Raw genomic sequence first — 22,408 nt, 5'->3', positions numbered from 1 at the left:
GGAAAGTTCGGCTGCTCTCCTAGAGGCTCTGGCCGCCTGGTTCTTTTACGCATCGGCGGTGGGCTTTCCCGTCGATGCTTTCGGCACAATTGTTGGACCCTCCATTACAGAAGAGACGTCGCCATCACCACCTCATCATACCTTAAGAAACCTGGCCTTGATAGTTCTACTATGTCAAATTTTAGACCTATCTCCAAGCTTCCCTTTTTAAGTAAGATCTTGGAGAGGATTGTACATACCCAGCTGTTGGATTATTTGAACGACTCGCAACTGTCTGAAATCTTCCAATCTGGTTTTAAGCCCTTTCACAGTACGGAGACAGCTCTTGTTAAAGTTATGAATGACATTCTTGTTGCGACTGATCGTGGTAAATATGTTGTGCTTGTGTTATTGGACATGACAGCTGCATTTGACACAGTGGACCACGACCTGCTGATCTCCCGCTTACATCACTGTGTGGGAATTTCTGATTTGGCATTGTCATGGGTAAAATCATATCTTTCCGAAAGGAGTTTTTGTGTCAAGCTGGGACTGGCCGCTTCCTCTGTGGCCCCTCTGCTTTGGGGTGTGCCCCAGGGATCTATCCTTGGGCCATTATTTTTCTCGCTGTACTTACTCCCCCTTGGTGCGATTTTTCGTAAACACGGAGTGTCATTTCATTTGTATGCCGATGACTGTCAGCTTTATTTACCTTTTAGTCATTTGGATACTTCCCCTTGTCAATCACTGCTTGACTGTCTTAGCGATATTAAATTATGGATGGCAAATAATTTTTTGAATTTTAATGGTCGCAAAACGGAAGCAATTTTATATGGCCCGCATCGCTCTACTGATACCCCAGATGTTGATTTTGGTGATTTGACCTCTCATCTGAAAAGTTCAATCACTAATCTTGGTGTTAAACTTGATTCCGCGCTTACTTTTGAAGGTCATGTAAATGGGGTGGTAAAATCTGCTTTTTATCACCTCAGATGCCTGTTGAAGGTTAAGCCTTTCCTTTCCAAACCCAATTTGGAAACTCTTATTCATGCTTTTATCACCTCACGTCTGGACTATTGTAATTCCCTTTTAATAGGGGTCGGGTCGGGCACCTTGTCACGCCTGCAGTTAGTCCAAAATGCGGCGGCACGATTTTTAACCGGTAGTAGGAAATTCGATCACATCACTCCGGTTCTGGCTTCCTTGCATTGGCTTCCCATTGAATATAGGGTTCGTTTTAAAGTCCTTCTATTGGTTTTTAAATCTTTAAATGGTCTGGCTCCTATCTATTTATCTGATTTGCTGAAGCCACATGTTCCTCCTCGCTCGCTCTGTTCAGCTGAGCAGCTGTTGCTGTCGGTTCCTAAGTCGCGGCTGAAATGCAGAGGAGACCGAGCTTTTTCAATTGTGGCTCCGATGCTCTGGAATAACCTTCCCCTCCAAATTAGACAAGCGTCATCAGTGCAGGTCTTTAAGTCCAGACTGAAAACCTATTTTTATTCCCTGGCTTTTAACTCTGTAGGAAACTGACACCTTCTTATTTATTTTATTGTATGTAATGATTTTATTGTATTTTTAATTTGGTAGTTGTTTTAATCTGTGTTGTTCAGCACTTTGGACTGCCTGGTGTGTTCTTAAAGTGCTATACAAATAAACGATGATGATGATGATGATGATACCTCCACCCACTCCTGCGGTTTCAGCCCAGTCAGCTGGCCATGGACCGACAGCATTCATTACCGCAGTGAGTAAACCAGACTCTATATTGTTTCAATAAATCCTGTCATTGAGAATCAAAACACAGATGAACAGAAGAGGACAGTTTCCATACACACGGCCCTGCCTTCACGGAGGAGAAGGCATCCTCGCAAGCAGCGTTCAGCCACATCTACATTCACTCCCGTGGTTGTTGAGGACTCAGGACCAGCGGCTCAGGACGCCACAGTTGAGTAAAATGGACTCTGCCAAGGTTGTAAATTCCCTCCCTGAAAACATGGAAATAGAGACTATAGGTGCTACAGCAGTAAACAATGGTGAAACTGTGAAGGGTGTAACTGAACCCCCAGTGGAGATTTTTGGACCACAGACGAATGTGGTCTGACTGCTAATTCTGGGGCAGAGTTCTGCTTTGTCAGCCCAGAAGTAGTTAGCTTGGAGTCAGAGAGGTCAGAAACTGTTTGCTCTACCTCCAAAAACTCAGAAAATGTATACTCTGAGACTGTGAGCTTGGAGCTAGGGAGCTCAGAGCATGCAGACCCAGATGACTTTTTGGCCCAGTCTGGCCACATGGAGACAGAGGTTCTCCCCAGGGCTTCCCCAGAGGCCGAACTGGAGGCCTCAGTTGCCTCTGGACCCCTGGAATTTGTTGAGCCAGCTGTAACATTATCATCCTCTCGACCCTTCATGATAACCATATCACCCTCAACTCAGTCTGCTGCCCAGCAAGTCACTCAGTCTGCTGCCCAGCTTGTAGTTCAGCTGTCATCTGTTCCACCATCCAAATCCACTACTCTGCCACCACATCCACCGCCTGCTGCTGCCTTGTCACCGTCATCACCGGCAGATGAGGAGCTCAGCGAGCCGGAGCAGGAGCCCGTGCCGCGGCCGGAGGAGTTCCGCGAGCGGGAGGAGCGCGCACCGTCGGCAGAGGAGCTCGGCGAGCGGGAGGAGCGTGCACCGTCGGCAGAGGAGCTCGGCGAGCGGGAGGAGCGTGCACCGTCGGTAGAGGAGCTCGGCGAGCAGGAGGAGCACGCTCCGCCGGCAGTGGAGTTCACCAAGCCGGAGGAGCCTGTGTTGGCCTCGGATGAACGATCCCACCAGATGGACCCAGCGGACTTTTCGGAGAGGTTCAGGAGGGAGGTGACAGACAAGGTAAATCGTCTGTGTGACCTGTGGCTGGAAGTGCACGCGGAGGGTTTACGTTGCGCTGTGGAGAAGCGGTTGCAGGAAACACTGACTTGTTTTCCCTGGGTGTTAGACAATCTTTTTCCGATTGTGGGATCGTTGTGTGAGACTCCACGTTAGTGTCGATTAATGTCAAGTCCAGTGAGTGCATGCCTGCGGTAGTCGAGTGTCCTGACAAGTTGCCTCTCTGTTGTTTTCTCCAGGAAGGAGCAAGGAAGACAAGAGCAGCAAGCACGGGGTGCGGGGACACAGGAGCAGAAGAGCATGGAGCACGGATTTGTGGGTGAAGACACGACACGAAAGTCAAGGGGAGAACACGGGGATCTATTCTGTGAACTATTTACACCACTGTAAATAAACGCACTGCCTTCATCATTAAGTCCTGCATCTTGGGTCCTCATTCCTCTCATCCCTACGGTCTGCCACACAGACCGTGACACCTGTGGCATCTGTCTGAAAATGCTACAACTCCTCGTTCTCCACTTATCATGTTCACAATGTTGGGTGTCCATTCGGCTGACCCACTGGAGTCATGACATCACCCCATCAGCCTTCATGGTGTAAATCTGATTTAAGTCTCATGTTGGTCGATATTTATTCCAGACTGGAGGACGAGTCACAGAAAGTCAGAGTTGTGATATTTAAATGTTCACATGATGTGAAAACTTCTTGACACAGAATTCAATTGAATTTAATTTTAATTCTTTTATATTAATGTAGTTTAAATATTTTAAAAATATTATATACAGTTTGGTATTAACAAATATATTTCCATGATATTTCCAGATCTTTTATACTGACTTGTCGTCACAGCTGTGAGCAGTGCAGAGATACAGGGCACAAGAGGTAGAACTGATCAATAAGACAATTATAGAGCTACTCAGAAATAAACACATGAACAAATCCAAGTGATGACAAATTCAGGCAACAGAGCAGAAGTAAACATTTTAAAAAGAAAAAAAAAAAACACAACAAAGCAGATTTTTATACAACAACAGGAGCATTTCTCCACTGGACACTGATCGCAAGTTAGACACAGGAAATGTCAGGGCCCTGAGTCTGTAGACTCAGTGGTTTTTGTTTTGATTGTGATTATCTTATGTTTTGGGTTCATTCTTGTTTTCTTGTTCTTTTGTTTTGGTTTCAGAATTATAGTTAAAGCTCTCTTTGTGCCTGCCCTGGTCCCACGTTTCTGGGTTCCCTCTGTTGTCATAGTGTTTGGTCTGTGCTTGTGCATGTATGTCGTACTTGCTGTTTTACTTTGAAAGTCCATGTCTGATGTCAGTGCGTTCATTTTACGTTTCCCCTGTCACGTCAGCTCTTATTTCTCCCAGCTGTGTTGCCCTCCTGTCTCCCATTCCCTGATTGTCCCTGTGAGTATATAAGCCCTGTGTTTTCTCCTGCTTGTTGCTGGTCCGTCTGTGTTATATCCTTGAGTCTGCCTGTGTTTCTGCCATATGTAGGTTTCGGGTCAGTTTTGTACGTTTTCTCACTTTAGGTTTCTCTTCGTTTCACTGCCCTTCTCCGTTCCTCCTGTACCCTATTTACCTCACAAAAAAAAAAACGCACTCTCCGCATCTACATCAGTGCCTGCGTTTGGGTCCTTACCTCACCTCCACAGGGCCTCGCCAGCCGTGACAGGAAATTGATTAGCTGCAGGTGAGGGCAGCTCTATCCTGGGAAAAACTTTGGATTGGGAACATAAATCTGACCAAGATCTTGGAGTCTTTGTGAGAGGAACAGTTCACTGATGGATAGGCACTGAAGTGTAAATATCAGTCCAACTACTTTTCTTACTTTGCTTTTTTAGCACACATGAACAAATAAAAAGTACAGAAACCATTTTACTGTCAACAAAAGTGATAAAAAAAAAGTGTTTTACCTCAAATTCAATTTATCCTGTTTTTATTTTAATGTCTTTTGACATTTATAGCTCAGATGAGTTGAAGGATATCAATATTGGACTGAAGCCCTGAATTCAAATCTTTTCTCTCGTGTGTGTTGTTGTTTTTCTCCCTCTGTTGGTTCTAAGGTCCAACTTCTGAAAAAGTCTTCATCAATAACTCCCTGGCTCTGCGGGATGAAGTCGTCCTCTGTTTAAAATTGAAGACAAAGATCCACTGAGTTATACTGAACACAAGTTTAAGAAACTTTTAAACCGTGACAGAGCACACGATATGGTGACACAAATTGTAAAAATTTGTTTTGATAATTTTATATTTACAACACTTAAAACCAAAATTCTTTTTTTTTCTGACAGACTTACGTGTCCTTTAGAATTGTGATAACACATATATCCCCATGCGCTCAGAGAGGCACAGATGAATACAGCCCGAAAGATAATTAGCCGGCCTGACAAAGAAATTCCTAAGGTACAAAAACAGTAAAAACACAGTTCTGTGTTAATGATGTAAATTTGCACATTTAAAAGACAGGAAGTGGAATTAACCATTAAATAACCATTTTTTTTTCTGAGAGGTGAACACCAGACTTTATTTACATGTTTCTGATGCACAGAGAATTTAATTTATCTCCACTTACAGTCTGGTGACCTCCAGGTTACATCGGGCCTTTTGCCTAATGATAGCCAGGAAAGACTCGAGCCCCCAAAACCCAGAACTGGATAAAACTGATATTTGACATTTTGAATCAGAACCTCAGTATGTTTACCTGAAAGAGCTGCAGGTTTATGGGAGGATTTTACTTTGTTGTTTTCCAGATTTTCAAAGATGATCTAAGATGAAAACTGTTTGTATTGTTAGCCTGATGTTTCATTACCTACCAACCATTACCTTTCATTAACCCAACACTGCACAGACTCAGTTTCACTTCTATAGAACGAGCCTAGTCTTGGACTCCTTTTAGTCTGAGACTGAACTAAATTCATTTCTAGAAAACTGGATGGGAGTGTTTTCTGTTCTGGGAAATTAACACAGTTCTCAGATTTGGTCCATATCTCCCGACTGTACTGTATATAAACAATATAATGAATGACATTTAGGTTTTTGTAAACTGTAAAGACTTTTTATTTTTTACCTTTGGTCTCTTCATTCAGAGCTGGTGGTTGGAGACTTCCAGGTTGCTGAGTTGTTTCTGTCTTCTCAGGCTTTGATTCTGAAATAAAATAAAATGAAATAAAAATAATATAAAACATATTTCTAAATATTTTGATTGAACTTAAAAACTGATGTAATATTATGACAGTGAATTAAGCTGCTCTCAGCTCTGTACACAGTTTTATTTCTACCAAGTGGAAACTTAAAAACTGAAACATGAAACCAACAATGAAGAACCCAAAAACAAACAAAGTGTCGTGATGACAGAAACAGTTTGTAACTCTTCAGTGTTGTTTTCCTCACATGTCCTGATGAAGCTGCTCAGTAACAGTGTCACTGAGGTTGGACACTGTGGATTTGTGTGGTGTGGTCGACTCAGACTCTGAGGCCTCCTTCAGGGATGTTACCTGGACCAGCAGCTCCATGAAGAATTAGCCTCACGTGTGTGTAAGCCACAAAGACTCTTGTGTTAAAAAGTCCAACTTAAAGCAGAAATGATCATGTTTACAGTTTTCTACATGAACCAGTGTTGGTCTCCATGGATACTTTTACCTTCATATCATCTCCGTGGTTTGTTTCCTGCACGTCTGTTACTGCCCTCAGCACTAATTAGCAGGTGTGTGTCTGTGTGATGCAGTTTATGGATGTCATTTTCTAACTACACTGTTTTTCTTGTAATTCTATTAAAAACACTCCAAAAGGAAACATCAGCACTAAAACAGTGAAGAAGATCATGAACTTGAGTAAGTGAAGGTGGGGCAGACGATCAGCTACAGCTGCTGTTATAAGGAACTCCATCAATCAAACAGGATATAAGGACACTGATGATATGAAAGTGAAAACTATCTAAAGAGAGCTTTTATTTTTCATAATTCTCAGGATCCAACCTTGATCCAGTTTAACAACTCACAGTGATCACATGTGTATAAATGAATCATCTTACCAGAGACGGTGACTCTGCAGCTGTTGTAGCCGCGGCCATAACCTGTGTCCACCTCACACAGGTACAGACCCGAGTCCTCAGTCCTGAGTCTGGACAGCTGGAGTCTGATTCGTCCTTCTCTGAGGGCGTCTTTGTCACTCTGGACTCGTCCTGAAAACTCTTCATCCTCTGAGAACTCGACACCATCATGAAGAAAATAAAGGACTGAGTCTTTATGGCCATTATTCAGGCTACAGAGGATCTTCAGTGCTGAGATGGGCGTGTCTGGTTTGGTGGTGAACGTCCACTCCAGTGTGATGTTGTGGTTCTCCTCTGCCTGATAGGACCTCTGTGTCACATCCACTACAAATGATCCTGTTGAGGAGACAGAGAGGAGCAGACACACTCACAGCTTTAGACAACATCAGAACTCCTTTCACAGTGAGGCAGAGACAACACTTTCAAAAATCACTGCTTTGTTGGTTGATTGGTTCAAAAAGATCAAACACACATCTACAAACTACAAAATCAACAACAACAATAATCTGATGAAGTTCTGCTGTGACAAACATGGAAACAATGATTTTTCCTCAGCATGAAGGAAATAATGAAACCATCAGAGAGCTGTGCTGCAGGACGCCTTTATTAAGGCCGTGCCATTAATAGAGTTCATTATTAGTTACTTATTAAAACAAGATCAACTAAATAAAACAATTATTGTGTTTCATTGTTCTCAGATCAGTTTCCTCTGAAATGAAGATGATCTCAGTACTGACCAAGATAACTGTGATGATGATTTTGTTTCCATGACTTTCATCATGAATCTGTTGATCAGACTTATTCAGTATCTCTGCAGTCAGCACAGTTAAGCAGCCACAGTTTGACCATCCACCAAAATCTAAAGTCAATTTAAACAGCTCACAGAAAACTTGATTCACTGAGAGGTTTTGAAATCATGAAGAAGAAACTGGATGGTTGTAATTTACATGTGAGCTCTGAAAACATGTCACATTAGAAGGATTTCAGCCTGTAAACATCCACAGCAAACATCCACTCCCACTGAGATCTGCTACATGATAAATGTGAGAGAAACTAAACACTGATGACAGTTTAACTGTGTCCCTCCTGCAGATGGAGCTTAACATCAACTAATAACACAGATGTTACTTTAAACATTTATCAGCTCAGTTTGGAAACACAGAGACTCTGAAACAGTTTCAGGATTGTCCTGCTGGAGAAACAAAGCAAAACTCTTCACTGTGAACATGAAAAATGATGAAACAGGAAGTACTGTTAATGGTTTGTATAACATTTTCACTTCTGCTTCTGTGTGCATGCTGAGGGAGTTCAGGTTCTTTGAATATGTCCAAAGACAAAATTAAGACGAAGTCAACCTGTCTGTACTCTTGGTCATGGGAAACTTGCTGTAATCTGTCACTCTGTCTTCTCAGTGCTTTTACTAAAGAAGCAGATGGTTTATAAATTACAAATACGCATTTAAAAAAATCACATTGGAAACATTTTACATGTGAAAGTGGATCAACAAAAATTTTAGTTATCAGTTAAACAGAGTTATTTAAAGTGAACTAAAAGTAGAGTCTTATAGAAACAAATGTATTTACCTTTAACAAAAATGAAGCAGGGGATAAAAATCCACAGAGAACCAGAGCGAGACGACTCCATGAAATTACGATGCTCACACATGATCGATGAGAACAAATCATCATTCTGAAGAGTGACGAGTCTTTTTACATCTCCTCTTCATATTCAGCCTGCGGACATAATAACTCCATTAAATCTCAACACACAGACATGAAACTCATTTTTAGATTAGACTGAACTTTTACTTTGATTATACTTGATTTCTACTGAAAATAAAAAATAATAAAGAAACATCACATTTAAGCTACAACATCACACAGCAAAGAAGAAATGTTCACAGTGAATTAACTAATTTACCAACATGTGATTAAACCTAGTTGATCATCTGTGATAGTCTATAATCTCCACAGCTGCTAATGTGACTGAGAGTGTGAGGGGTCTGACAAAATGCTTTTGCCATTATGTAATCTGTAATTTCCACATAGTATGCTGATCACTGTGATTTTCAATGATTAAACTGTAGTAGAGACGAGCAAACATATTGGCAGATCTGAGAAGAAAAAACCTTTGGTATGAAAATGATTTTAATCTTTTATACATGATTGCATTTGAGCATATTAAAGAGCTGTGGCTCCTGGTCAAGTGAGGGTCAGAAACTCTTGGCAGGCGTTATGATCTGCCAATACACGGTGAGGAGGACAGGAGCTCTGAAAGGAATCGCAACACACTTGCTTACATGACATACGCCTAGAGTTATTTTTATCTTCTATTACTTATATCCTTTAGAGCTAAGATTTAAGTTTTTATCATTTATACCTTATAGCTTGTTGAGTAAGTTTTAAGTTTCATTTAAGTAAGTTTCCTTCATGGTTTGAGTATCATCATTTGAGTGTGACATTTAGTCTAGAAGTCACACATAGTTCAGCTGTGCACGAGCGCAGGCCTTATGTCTGGCTAGGACGAGAGGTGTGAGGTGAGCCGGGGTGCAGGAGAGGTCATGACACATACATAGCCTACACAGCAGACACCCACACACTCACACACACACGTACACACCATAGTAGATTCACTGTAGTAGGTAAGAAGTTAAGATGTGTTTTCGCTGCAATTGCAAATTGTGCCGGCATATTGTCAGATGCTTACAGGAAGTGCACCAGATGTTCTGGGAGATAAGAATGCGTTCATGGTGCGACACCGGGATGGAGATGAGACGTAATGTTCTTAAAATTATGTTAAAAGTTAACGGAACATTTTGTGGTTTAGGTTGACGTAAGCTGTATTTTGTCTGCTTTGCAAAAGAGGGGGCTTTGTTGTCTTACCCCTATAAAACCTTTGTCTAAATATTGTAAGTTCAGTTCGATTACTGACTTTGCCCAGTGTCGGACTCCACGCGTGTAATCAATAAATCTTCGCTTTGATCATACCTTCTGGACCAGAGTTGTCATTTGCTTGTGAGCCCTCCGTACTCCTTTTCTCCAATTTTTGAACCTTAACAAGTGATAATAAATAAAAGCTGTTTACCTTGAAAGCAGAAGAGCGAGTTTAAAGACACGACACAGATCAGTACAAGAACATAATGACTGTAGGACGGAGCTGTGACTCTGGTACCAACCTGCAGTTTGTTGTTGAGCTGCTCCACCCACATTACTGCAACTGGGATTTGATTGGTTTGAATGTGAAACTGGGTGGAGTCTTTATTTCCTCCTCTAAAACTGTATGATTCATTGTTTGTTTATGTTTTAATAGTGTGTGAAATCCTGAACATATTTGATTTTCAGCACTTTAAAGAAAGGCTTCAGTTTTGGATTAACTGTCATTCTGCTGGGTCACTGAAGCAGAAACAGACTTTCTGAACTTTTGTTTCAACCACATGGAACTACAGAAACATTTTTTTTAATAAACTTAATTTTGAGTTTTTACTGTCTCACTAAAGTCTTCAGAGTTCTGCATGTATGTATGCTGAACATTAGCATCACCGTGAGTTTGGTTTTTTAAGGAAATAAAAGTTTAATCCTAAAAAATGTTTTTATCCTAAATGAAACAAACTGTAGTTAAATGACTTTAATGGCACCAATAATCTCCTCGTATGCAGTGATAGTGAATGTTAGGCTCTCATTGGGTGAGAGATCAGCTACAGTTTCAGTTCACTTATTTCAACCATACAAGCACAAAAATATGGCACTGGCGGAAGAGAAAACACGAAGTCATAGTTTGGGATAGGTCCTTGGTGAGTTCATTATGTGGCTTTAGATTTGTTACTAAATTTAGAGCTGTTCATGCTGCAGTTGCTTTATTAAAGAAACACTTGCTGTCCAGCGACTTACAGGTTTTTTATTCACATATTTTTTGTTTATTGCAACAGATTAAAGATTAAGATTAAAGAGGAGCACTTATCACAATAACAAAGACTTTGGTTCATGTGCGAGTGATAACACAACCATAACACAATAAAACAAAATAACCAAAAGGTCATTTAAAGAGAAATGTTGAAGCAGAGATTCAAAGTTTCTAACTTTCAATAAAAACCTGCTGTGAGTTTATTTTCTGCACTTTCAGTTCAGTTATGAATATTAACTGGCTGCATGGTGACTGTGTGTAAGAACAGTGTGTTTGGTGTTGGTCAGGGCTGAAAAAGTTACAGCAGCATGTGTTTTACACTAAGGGAAGTATTTTGCTGATATCCAGGCCACGACTTCCTGTTATAACTAAAGCAGAAATAATTTTCAAAGCTATTAAAAATCTGAATGCAATCGCTCTTTGTGTCTGTATGAGCTTCCGACTCAAACATGACAAAAATCGAAAAGTTTCCAGTGACATAAATCTTGTTTCTCACCTGCAGATTCAACATATTCATGTGCAGATTTTCTTTTACAGAGATCGCTGTGATTGATCAGTTAGGTCATGTTCATAGCAGAGCTGTTTGAGTTTCTAACATCTGAGTCTTAAATATGACTGAAGACATCTGATTTCATACAAACACAAAAAACATCATGACTTCACCCAAAGTAAACATCCTAAACTGTGCAGTGTAGTTAAACAGAGACGCTGTCAGAGAGACAGTGTTTCTGGAGGCAAGACTTTCAAGGTAAAAATACTGTTAAAACCTTATTTTGGGGAAAACTCCAGAAAATTATTTATCAGGTTGTTTTGTCCTGTCCTGTATACTCTATTGACATGTGATCATCACAATCAAACATAATTTAGATAATAACTAAAAAGCTGCCAGAGGTGTTTCCGGATGACCGCCTGTGTAACCCTGCAGCCTAAAATATCAACACACTAAAATGGAAATAGAAATAGAAAGCCACAGGAAACATGAACTGCTGATTTAACTTTTGTTTTTATATTTGAACCTCAACCATTTGGTTATAACATAACTGCTGATGATAAAAATAATTATTTTGTGTCCATGTGGTAAAATGAAAGATTAAAGCATTACTGTTACTCAGAGGTTTCATCACACAACAGACCTCTGTTAATGTCTGTGAATCATTCTGTGAGTTTTAAAGTATTTTCTCGCTTCGTTTTTGTGAAACAGAAGCCACAAACAGACACTTCTGGGTTGTGCTTATAATTGTGTTTTTTCAAAACAATGTCTCTTCCCCTGCGGTTTCTGGCACCAGCCTGACGGTTTCTGACGCAGCCACTCCGTCACTCCCAGTGTGCCCGCTCCTTCTCACTGCCAAAGACATAAGACAGGTCTCCCTCATTAAACAGTCCTGTGCACCTGTTCCTTCTTGCCTCCGCACCGCCCTGTGAGCTCACTGCATCATCCCTCCTCTGCAGCAGGCCAAAGAACACGCCCCCGCCACACTTTTGTTACAGCAGGATGGTTTTTATTCACCTCTGGTTCAGTTTCAGATATTATCAGAGATCCTAAAATGTTCAGTGTGACACTTTTTTAGTCAAGAGGAAGTGTTGTCAGGTGTGCTGAGGTTTTCAGTTTTTGTTAGCTCAAATAGAGATGTGGCTAATCCAAAACAAAAGGCTGTAAAACAATCCTTCTCACTGTATATGCTCTTACTTTCACTTTCAATCATATCAGTGAGTTCCACTGCTGATGTTTTTTATGATTTGATTTCACTAAATGTTTAAATGACTTTCATTTATGATTCTTTTATTTGAGTCTATTTCTTCCTCAGAGATGATGATTTATTATTCTACTGACAGAAAAGTTCCTGAACATGTCGCAGGACAACAGCAGCAGAAACAGATGTTTCATCCTGAAGCTGCTGAGACGAATGAACTCATGTCATTGAACTTGTAGTTGTTTTGATATTTGAGGATCTAAAATCATATTTAGGACTCGGATTAATGGTTGTGTATTTTTCCACCATTTATAAATCTTAAGTTTCATTTTATAAACATATTTTGAATCAAGATTTAGTTTTCATCTTGACTTCTAGGCACAGACAGAGACGACGGGCTTAACTAGTGATTGACAGGGGGCTGCCATATCTGTTGATGGTGATGGCCAAAACACTCAGCTGAAAGTTTCAAAACAGTTTTAAAGCCTGTTTGTCGCCCCCTACAGGCCTGCAGGACATTCACAATAAGAGCTCCCACTGCCTGCAGCAGTCACAGAGGCTGCAGAGACGTGTTTGTGGGAAGCAGAGACTCATAATCATGTGTGGAACAAGTCAGTGACAACAATGTTTACTGGTCTAAAACAGAAATCTGACAGTGGCCTCTAGTGTCCAGCTCTGGTCTGAAATGATGAGTCAAATTAAAGTGAAACTTAAAATTCCATCTCTAATAAAACAAGTGAAGCTTTAATCATCTCTCATTTCATTTTATAATTTATGTAATCTTAGATTTGGTAGTGAAAGGCGCATCTATACCTAATTATAGTGGCACATGTTGAACATGGAGCATTAAGGTTCCTCATTATGTCTGGTCGGCAACACACTGAAGAATCTCTTGTACGTATGTGTAAATGTGAGACTTCAAGACTTAAAACCGAACCAAATATTTAATAAAAATTAACAAATAAAACAGTTGGAAGAATTAAGTTTTACACTCCTAATTCTCAACACTCTTAAATTGAGGACACAATCAGAAACCAGACAAAATTTACAGACTGATCATCGAGTCCTGATCAGAAGGAAGTTTAACATTGAACTTAATGAATTAGTTGTAGGTTTTGAAAATCCCCAAATCTAAAGTATAAATCATCTCCTTTTGGAGATAAGTACAGCAGATTATTAATCAAGTAAAGGAGGACTCTGAGGTGTTTAAAGTAATCAGCTTATAGCTCAGCTCCTCTGAGACATTAAAGATGAAAGAAAGTAAACAAAAAACAATCAGAGCTCATCAGCTGTGGTAACAAAGTCTGCTTTCATACAGTGAGGTCAACAAACAAAGGAGTTCTCCATATGAGCTCCATAAATTCAGTTTCTGTTACTTTAAAACCTGCTGGTGCTTTTCCAGTCTTCTGTGTCTCCAACACAGTTTTCAGGTGATGTTTTATTTCCATCTTTCCACCCTCATCTGTAGTGGCTGCTGGAAAACATGGAACGATCCATGTCAGTCCAACACGGCGATGATCAGGGAGGATTTTAATCCTTTAAATTGTCCATCAGACACACTTTGAGGTCTCACTGAAAGATTTAGTTCTCTTCTCAGCAGCCACTCTGACTGAAGACTTCTTTAAGAAATATTTCCTGTTTAGATCCTCTGATCTTCAACTCTGTGTTTTCTTGTACGACACTTTCTTTGTGTGAAAATGAGCTCGATAAATAAACTGGAAGAGGCTCGAGTCTTCAGCTGGGGTCAAAGTTCAAATCAGGCTCACATCCTTTTGTGTAAGTGACCTTATGATGATCTCAGTGCTGCTGGCCCGAGTGTCTCCCTGTGGTTGATAGTTTGAATCCTCAAATTGACTTTGAGGAGCTAGGAAGGTTTGGGTTGAAAGACGTAGAAACTAATGAGTCAGTCTGACAGCAACAAGCAACAACATGTTCGTTTGTTTGTTTCTTACTTTTGGTTTGTGAAAATGCGACAAAAGACATATGCAACAAAACCAGCGACAGTGCAACTAATAATAAGGTGACCACAGCGACCACAGAGACCCTGGATCGATCTGCTGATGCAGAAAAAAGAAATAAACAAGGTCAACACAAATGGACCAAAAACCAGCCAAACAGAAATGATGCAAAATAAAAAAATTGAGCCTTTTCACACCGTCTGTTGGAGTCATGTCCTGATGATCTGGAGTTTGCAGCGATATCTCTGTTGTCAAGATTGTAGCAAAGTCTGTATCAAGAAAAAAAAGAAATGAATCAAAATCTTTGAAATTTGGCCAAAAATGAAGAAAAACAAAAAAAAACAAATCTTTCACTTTAGTTTTCACACAGATCTGATGTCTTTAACCCTTTAAGACCTACCATAGAACCAAGTCCGCCAGAGCTTATCTTTATATTTTTACATGCTGTAGTGCCATCAATACAACCATTATATGCCAAATTTTGATAATATGTATACATTAAGTCCATAGTAACTACATAAATTGCAAAAAGGTGCGATAAACTACAAAAAAAAAAATTGTGAAAAATTTTTTTTTTACACGTTTCTAGAAATTTAAGAGGTTTATCCCTCAAACCTGTAAAAGCAAAAAAGTTGCACATAATAGTTTCCAACCACAGGGAATTTATTTTGAGTGTCTTCATAGTTTTATTTTTGAGATACACCAATTTTTATATAATGCAAGAAAAACGAAAATAAATATTATAATGCAAATTTGCAAAAAAAACAGCATGTGCATCAAAATAAACTATTTCAGCAGTGCAACTTGAGTTCTAAGCATCCCAGAAACTATACAGAAAAGCATAAAGTCAAAAATTAATTTTAAAAACATCAGCATGTCTTTGTACATACCCTATAGTAAAAAAAATACATTTCCCGTGAAAATGACATCACTTCCGGTTTGGGGCAAGTAATGGCGGACATGCGATGGTTCGCGCTGACGTCAACATAGGAAGTGCTATGAACAGCTGATCACATGTGTATAAATGAATCATCTTACCAGAGACGGTGACTCTGCAGCTGTTGTAGCCGCGGCCATAACCTGTGTCCACCTCACACAGGTACAGACCCGAGTCCTCAGTCCTGAGTCTGGACAGCTGGAGTCTGATTCGTCCTTCTCTGAGGGCGTCTTTGTCACTCTGGACTCGTCCTGAAAACTCTTCATCCTCTGAGAACTTGACACCATCATGAAGATGATACAGAGTTGAGGGGTTTCGATCAGTATTCAGGCTACAGAGGATCCTCAGTGCTGAGATGGGCGTGTCTGGTTTGGTGGTGAACGTCCACTCCAGTGTGATGTTGTGGTTCTCCTCTGCCTGATAGGAGCTCTGTGTCACATCCACTACAAATGATCCTGTTGAGGAGACAGAGGAGCAGACACACTCACAACTTTATACAACATCAGAACAGTAAAACACAGGAATAAACAAAGCATCATTTCTGTATAAATCCAAAGAACTTCAAGGCCCCCACACCACAATCTGTCATATTCATTTATTCATTTATAACTCCACAATTTATCTTTACTGGCTTATTGATCCTGCTATTAGTCAAGCAAATTAGTGGGCACTCCTGTAAATAGTAGCTGTCATGTTTTTTTTTTTAACCTGTCTTCATTTGGCATCCCACTCACCCACTGGTAAACCACAGCCATGAATATTTTAGAATGATGTTTTAAATAGTTAATAAATGATGTTTAAGTAGTCAATGAATTGTCGCTTTTTTTTCTTTAATTCATTGAACCACATCTCAGCACATCTGTGCTGAGTATAACGGACCTAATTACCTTCTTGGTGATTAACATAATTTCAATCCAGTAATCTCTGGGTGAAATTCCCAGGGTGACAATGACTTTTTATAATAAATAAGTCAGGGTCTGTTTGTCTGTGTTGTTTGATTTCATAAAGTTAAAAAGTCCAAATTTGTTGTATTATTGGGCTGAACAGCTGAGATCATTTTGTTTTTGTTGTGGTCCCTCAGTCCTCCTGAGCTTCATGCTGCAGGTTTTCACTCTCCCTCTCCTTTCGCTGTGCTTGTGTGTTTGTTTGTGTTCATGGGAGAAACTAATGGCAGGTTTCTAGTCCAGCCAGCTCAGTGAGTCCTCTCTGCCCAGTGTCCCTGACAGTCTTATTTTACCAAAAATGCTTCAATGAGAAAAATCTGAGCAGATACCACATTTAAACTTTGGTTTCTAAAGCTCAGATTTATCCAAATCGGTGTCACATCACCTTTAAGGAACTGAGACATAAACAGAAATAATTTCTCTGAACTTTTTCTTAGGTTGCATCCAGATGAACATAATCATAAAAGAAAAGAACAAACTTTAATGAATCCCATATGAGTAGTACTGGGCTAATGACTTCAACTCTTCTTCAAGGAAGAACAAAATAGACACATCTAAATGTGATGCCTACCTTGATGAACATTACCAAAACATGACGTTCAGAATTACGTCCACTTACTAGAAAAAGACCCACTTACCTACAACAAGGTCAACAAATGACTCCTGTGGAGGTTCAGGAATGAAACATCTGTACAGTCCTTTATCAGACAGCTGTACTTTGGAGAGAGTCAGTGAGACGTCTCCATGGTTCAGTTTATCAAAGGACAGTGAGGTTCTTCCCACGTACGACGGCTGCTTGTCGTCCACATTTTCTTTATTTTTGTCCCACACATAGATAAATCCTGGTGTCAGGTCTGTTCTCGCCCACTCCAGCTGCAGCTGTGATACATCCACAGGACGTTCCAGAGAACAGGGTAAAACAACATCATCACCCAGCAGAGCCACTATTTGCTTTGTTGGAGCTTCCTGAGAATAACCTGCAAAGAAACACATCAGATTTGATTTATTGTTGTAGGATTCAGATAAAAGGTTGATTGAATCAACACCTCAGACATGGATGGATCTCTGCACAGAGCTCAGTCTAAATATTCTGTTCTTTATTTACCCCTAAGTGTTCCTGGGACCATTTTGTGGCCTTTGAACACTTAAGGATGGATTTTTAAGGACTCAGAGAGTAAATAACACAAAGATCAACAATAATGCAGATAAACAACACTGGTATTTGGTCTTTTACTGTGTAAAGAGGCTCTCTGTGTACAGGGAGTGCAGAATTATTAGGCAAATGAGTATTTTGTCCACATCATCCTCTTCATGCATGTTGTCTTACTCCAAGCTGTATAGGCTCGAAAGCCTACTACCAATTAAGCATATTAGGTGATGTGCATCTCTGTAATGAGAAGGGGTGTGGTCTAATGACATCAACACCCTATATCAGGTGTGCATAATTATTAGGCAACTTCCTTTCCTTTGGCAAAATGGGTCAAAAGAAGGACTTGACAGGCTCAGAAAAGTCAAAAATAGTGAGATATCTTGCAGAGGGATGCAGCAGTCTTAAAATTGCAAAGCTTCTGAAGCGTGCTCATCGAACAATCAAGCGTTTCATTCAAAATAGTCAACAGGGTCGCAAGAAGCGTGTGGAAAAACCAAGGCGCAAAATAACTGCCCATGAACTGAGAAAAGTCAAGCGTGCAGCTGCCAAGATGCCACTTGCCACCAGTTTGGCCATATTTCAGAGCTGCAACATCACTGGAGTGCCCAAAAGCACAAGGTGTGCAATACTCAGAGACATGGCCAAGGTAAGAAAGGCTGAAAGACGACCACCACTGAACAAGACACACAAGCTGAAACGTCAAGACTGGGCCAAGAAATATCTCAAGACTGATTTTTCTAAGGTTTTATGGACTGATGAAATGAGAGTGAGTCTTGATGGGCCAGATGGATGGGCCCGTGGCTGGATTGGTAAAGGGCAGAGAGCTCCAGTCCCACTCAGACGCCAGCAAGGTGGAGGTGGAGTACTGGTTTGGGCTGGTATCATCAAAGATGAGCTTGTGGGGCCTTTTCGGGTTGAGGATGGAGTCAAGCTCAACTCCCAGTCCTACTGCCAGTTTCTGGAAGACCCCTTCTTCAAGCAGTGGTACAGGAAGAAGTCTGCATCCTTCAAGAAAAACATGATTTTCATGCAGGACAATGCTGCATCACACGCGTCCAAGTACTCCACAGCGTGGCTGGCAAGAAAGGGTATAAAAGAAGAAAAACTAATGACATGGCCTCCTTGTTCACCTGATCTGAACCCCATTGAGAACCTGTGGTCCATCATCAAATGTGAGATTTACAAGGAGGGAAAACAGTACACCTCTCTGAACAGTGTCTGGGAGGCTGTGGTTGCTGCTGCACGCAATGTTGATGGTGAACAGATCAAAACACTGACAGAATCCATGGATGGCAGGCTTTTGAGTGTCCTTGCAAAGAAAGGTGGCTATATTGGTCGCTGATTTGTTTTTGTTTTGTTTTTGAATGTCAGAAATGTATATTTGTGAATGTGGAGATGTTATATTGGTTTCACTGGTAAAAATAAATAATTGAAATGGGTATATATTTGTTTTTTGTTAAGTTGCCTAATAATTATGCACAGTAATAGTCACCTGCACACACAGATATCCCCCTAAAATAGCTAAAACTAAAAACAAACTAAAAACTACTTCCAAAAACATTCAGCTTTGATATTAATGAGTTTTTTGGGTTCATTGAGAACATGGTTGTTGTTCAATAATAAAATTATTCCTCAAAAATACAACTTGCCTAATAATTCTGCACTCCCTGTATTTGACTAGGCATCTTCTGAACATAAATATTTTTTCCACCTAGTCTTTCTTTTTTATGCGCATATATATACTATTTATTTACCTCTGCAGATGAGATGAGTTAGAGGCAGGACAACATTAATGAAGGCTGAGAATCGAAGGGTAAAAACTCCACTCGTATAAACAGACATGCTTCACCTCTGAAAATTAAAAAAAAACACAAAACAAAATGTTTTTATGTTTTTTTTCTCTGTCTTACAGGAATCAACAGTACAAAGCTTTGAAACATTGAACATCACAGTCTGAGAAACAATTTACCTCAAACGAACATTTTCAGGGTCACTGGAGGGATTTTAATTTTTTATTCAAAGTCTTTGTTTTAGAGATTTCCTCTCTGGTGCACTTCTCATATCAGGATCTGTTTCCCATTTTTTACACACCTTCACTGTCAGGATGCTACTTTGAAAGTGAAAGTTTTGAAAACTACAAAAAACTTTATAAATAGCAACTGATAATCCAGCCTGTCCAAAACAGAGAAATCCATCTGATCACAGCAACAAAACTGCAGGAAATGTTTGTGAGCCCCTTGAGCTCACTGCACCACCTCTCCCACACCACAGATTTATTATTCTTTGTTTTGGGAAAACTGCTTGAAGAAACAAGGAGTCACACTGTGCAGGGTGCTCTTTAACACACCATGGATGAGGTGATCTGTGTGTGTTTTATTGTCTTGATTTTATGAGCAGAAAACCATTTGAAGCTCAACCCCAGATCAGAATAAAACCATAAAAGAAGGAATAAATGTTATCACATGCAGAGATATTTAATAGCAGTTTCAGTATTACTGACTGTTTTTGTTTCATTTTGATGGACAATAGTAGAGCCATACTTGGTTAAGTAGTTATTAGAGAGACTTTAACTACTAATAAAGATTTTAAAGGCTCTGATTCCTGAAAGTTTCACTGGCGTTCCTCCCACAGATGCTCAGTTGGAGATCAGGGGAATTTGGAGGCCAAGTGATTAATCTGTTAAAACACAGTCAGCAGAAGCCTAAATTTCAAAAATCACAAAAAGAAAAAAATCAGCACAAAGATGAAGTACAATATAAAAGAAATGACACTGCTACACTGTTGTGCTCCTACAACGGAACAGACTTTATACATTTTGTGTGCCCAGCAGCCCATTACTGTACTAAAACAGATTTTCCAACCTGACACTATATCACAAATCTGTATGCTCACCTCTGCAGAGGAGAAGAGTTAGAAGCAGCACGGCAGCAGAAGAGGTTGAGGGTGTGTGTATGACGATCAGACTGATCCCCTGAAGAGCATTACTCATTACTGTGAAAATGAAAAAGCAAAACAAGCTTCCTGTTACCATTTTCTCTGTCACATAAACAAGACAACAATGTTTTTGTACTGTAGCTTTTGTGACCCTTTAAACTATCAGAGAGTAGACCTCTGTATCTAGCTGGTGGCTACTTGGATATGAGGAATGGCTTATTCACAGTAATGTTTGTCACCTGCTTTCTTTGCTTAAATGCTGATGTGTCCAGTTCTGGATCAACTTCAACAGAGTAAAACTGAGAAATCTTCAACAACTGTCCTTTAGTACAGTTTTCTAGTAAATCCTCAGAGAGCGAATCAATAAACTCACAGACAAATTCAATTGTGGTAAATTCTGCAAAACCTTTCTTAATTCAACAAGAGGCAAAACTGGAGTCTCTCCCTCTAAACTACCTCAGGAGAACATTCACTGACTTCCACCACAGTCTTCATACAGATACTTGTGGCAGGTGTTTAACTCACTGAAACTCATTGGACAGCAGCTACACACCTCAGTGAAAACTCCCGAATGAGATATTGAGAGAAATGCTATGAACACATTCTTCATCACACTGAAACAGACTGACTAAGAAAACCTGCTGTGAGACCTCAAAGACTAAAGACCAGTTTGTTTTATTTATTAATTACATTCATGTTTCATATCAGTCATGTTAGCCTTCTTATTTTGTTCTTCCCTTTGAGCCAGGATTGTGACAGAAAATGAAATCTTACCTCAAACATCTGTTTTTTCAAAGCATTGCAGTATCAGCGTCTGTGTTGCAGGTTTCCTCTGTCTGCTGTTTCCTGATAGAGCTGCTGGAGTCTGACCTGTGGCACCATCTGATACTCAGATATGCACCAGCATAAAACCAAGCAAACTTTGAACTCTTCAGTCTGCTGCATGTAAAATCATCAATCATTACACGAGTATAACCACAAAGATTTATGCTAAGCTTTTGTGTAAATGTTTAATTTATATTACATTTAAAAGTTTTATGCAAAAATCTGTAAAAATGTTTGAATAATTTCTGTTCACACATTATTCAGACTTTTGTACAGATTGACTTCCTGTTGTCAGGAATAACATGACATGGTGGTCACTTAATGCTGGAACAACTGCATTAACACAACAATGCATTATTTTTGTTCTACATTTTATTTGACATGATGTCATATACTTTATTCTTTATTGTACTTGTGGACAGTCGACCTTAAATCCTTCATATCCAAAGCCTGATACAGTGTGTTTTGTTTCTCTTCTGTTACTGTGATTAAAAGACACATTTCATAAAAATATTTACTGTCAATCTGAGAGACTCTCCTGCTGTCACCAAAAGTCTGCATGAATAAAACATTTAAACAACTTCCTGAACAAACTTACTATTTATTTGATGAACATGAGTACGACTGCTTAGAGTTCCTGCTTTTCCACAATGAGCACACACAGCAACTCAGTACACCCACTGACAGTGTTGTAATCAAACATGGAGGCATATAAAACCCAAATGAATCCAGCCACAGATTTGAAATACAAGAGAAAGCAACACTGTACCCTGCAGAACATAATTAGACATTTGCTTCTAAAAAAAAAACTACACAGTCCCGTCCACTGCAGACAAGTGCAATATTACTGTGATCGTTCATCTTCCAGGAACTGTCTGGATACCACACAAGGCCGGGCATTGTCATCATAGGGTCTGACGGTGGGTCCAAGGACTTCATCCCTGGCTGAAAGATATTACAGGCAGCAAAATGTTCTCCATGTCTTCTCCAGATCCTTTCACATCCGTCACATGTGTACAGGGTGAACCCGCTCTCATCTGTAAGAAGCACAGGGCCCCACTGGTGGACCTGACAATTCTGGTATTCTGTGGCGAATGTCAGTCAGGCTCCACAGTACTGGACAGTGAGCACAGGGCCCACTAGAGGGTGCTGGTTTCTCAGGGCACCTT

General features: G+C 40.0%; 1 protein-coding gene across 1 annotated transcript; it reads right to left on the bottom strand.

Moving 5' to 3' along the window:
- Nucleotides 1-4,872: 4,872 nt before the first annotated feature.
- LOC106097212 (uncharacterized) lies at nucleotides 4,873-21,338 on the bottom strand. Its single transcript, XM_025901479.1, has 9 exons — nucleotides 21,189-21,338; nucleotides 20,373-20,471; nucleotides 19,235-19,331; nucleotides 16,969-17,307; nucleotides 15,488-15,841; nucleotides 6,883-7,236; nucleotides 5,920-5,997; nucleotides 5,150-5,250; nucleotides 4,873-4,976 (listed from the first exon to the last, which is right to left on the bottom strand). Exons 3-9 carry the CDS (start codon nucleotides 19,320-19,322, stop codon nucleotides 4,911-4,913), a joined length of 1,380 nt encoding a protein of 459 aa, XP_025757264.1. The 5' UTR covers nucleotides 19,323-19,331; nucleotides 20,373-20,471; nucleotides 21,189-21,338; the 3' UTR covers nucleotides 4,873-4,910.
- Nucleotides 21,339-22,408: the final 1,070 nt, after the last annotated feature.

The sequence above is a fragment of the Oreochromis niloticus genome, linkage group LG3, assembly GCF_001858045.2.
Source record: "Oreochromis niloticus isolate F11D_XX linkage group LG3, O_niloticus_UMD_NMBU, whole genome shotgun sequence".
In the NCBI taxonomy this organism is placed as follows: Eukaryota; Metazoa; Chordata; class Actinopteri; order Cichliformes; family Cichlidae; genus Oreochromis; species Oreochromis niloticus.
Note: the sequence above shows the minus strand (reverse complement) of the source record. Positions and strands in the feature narration are given on the sequence as shown.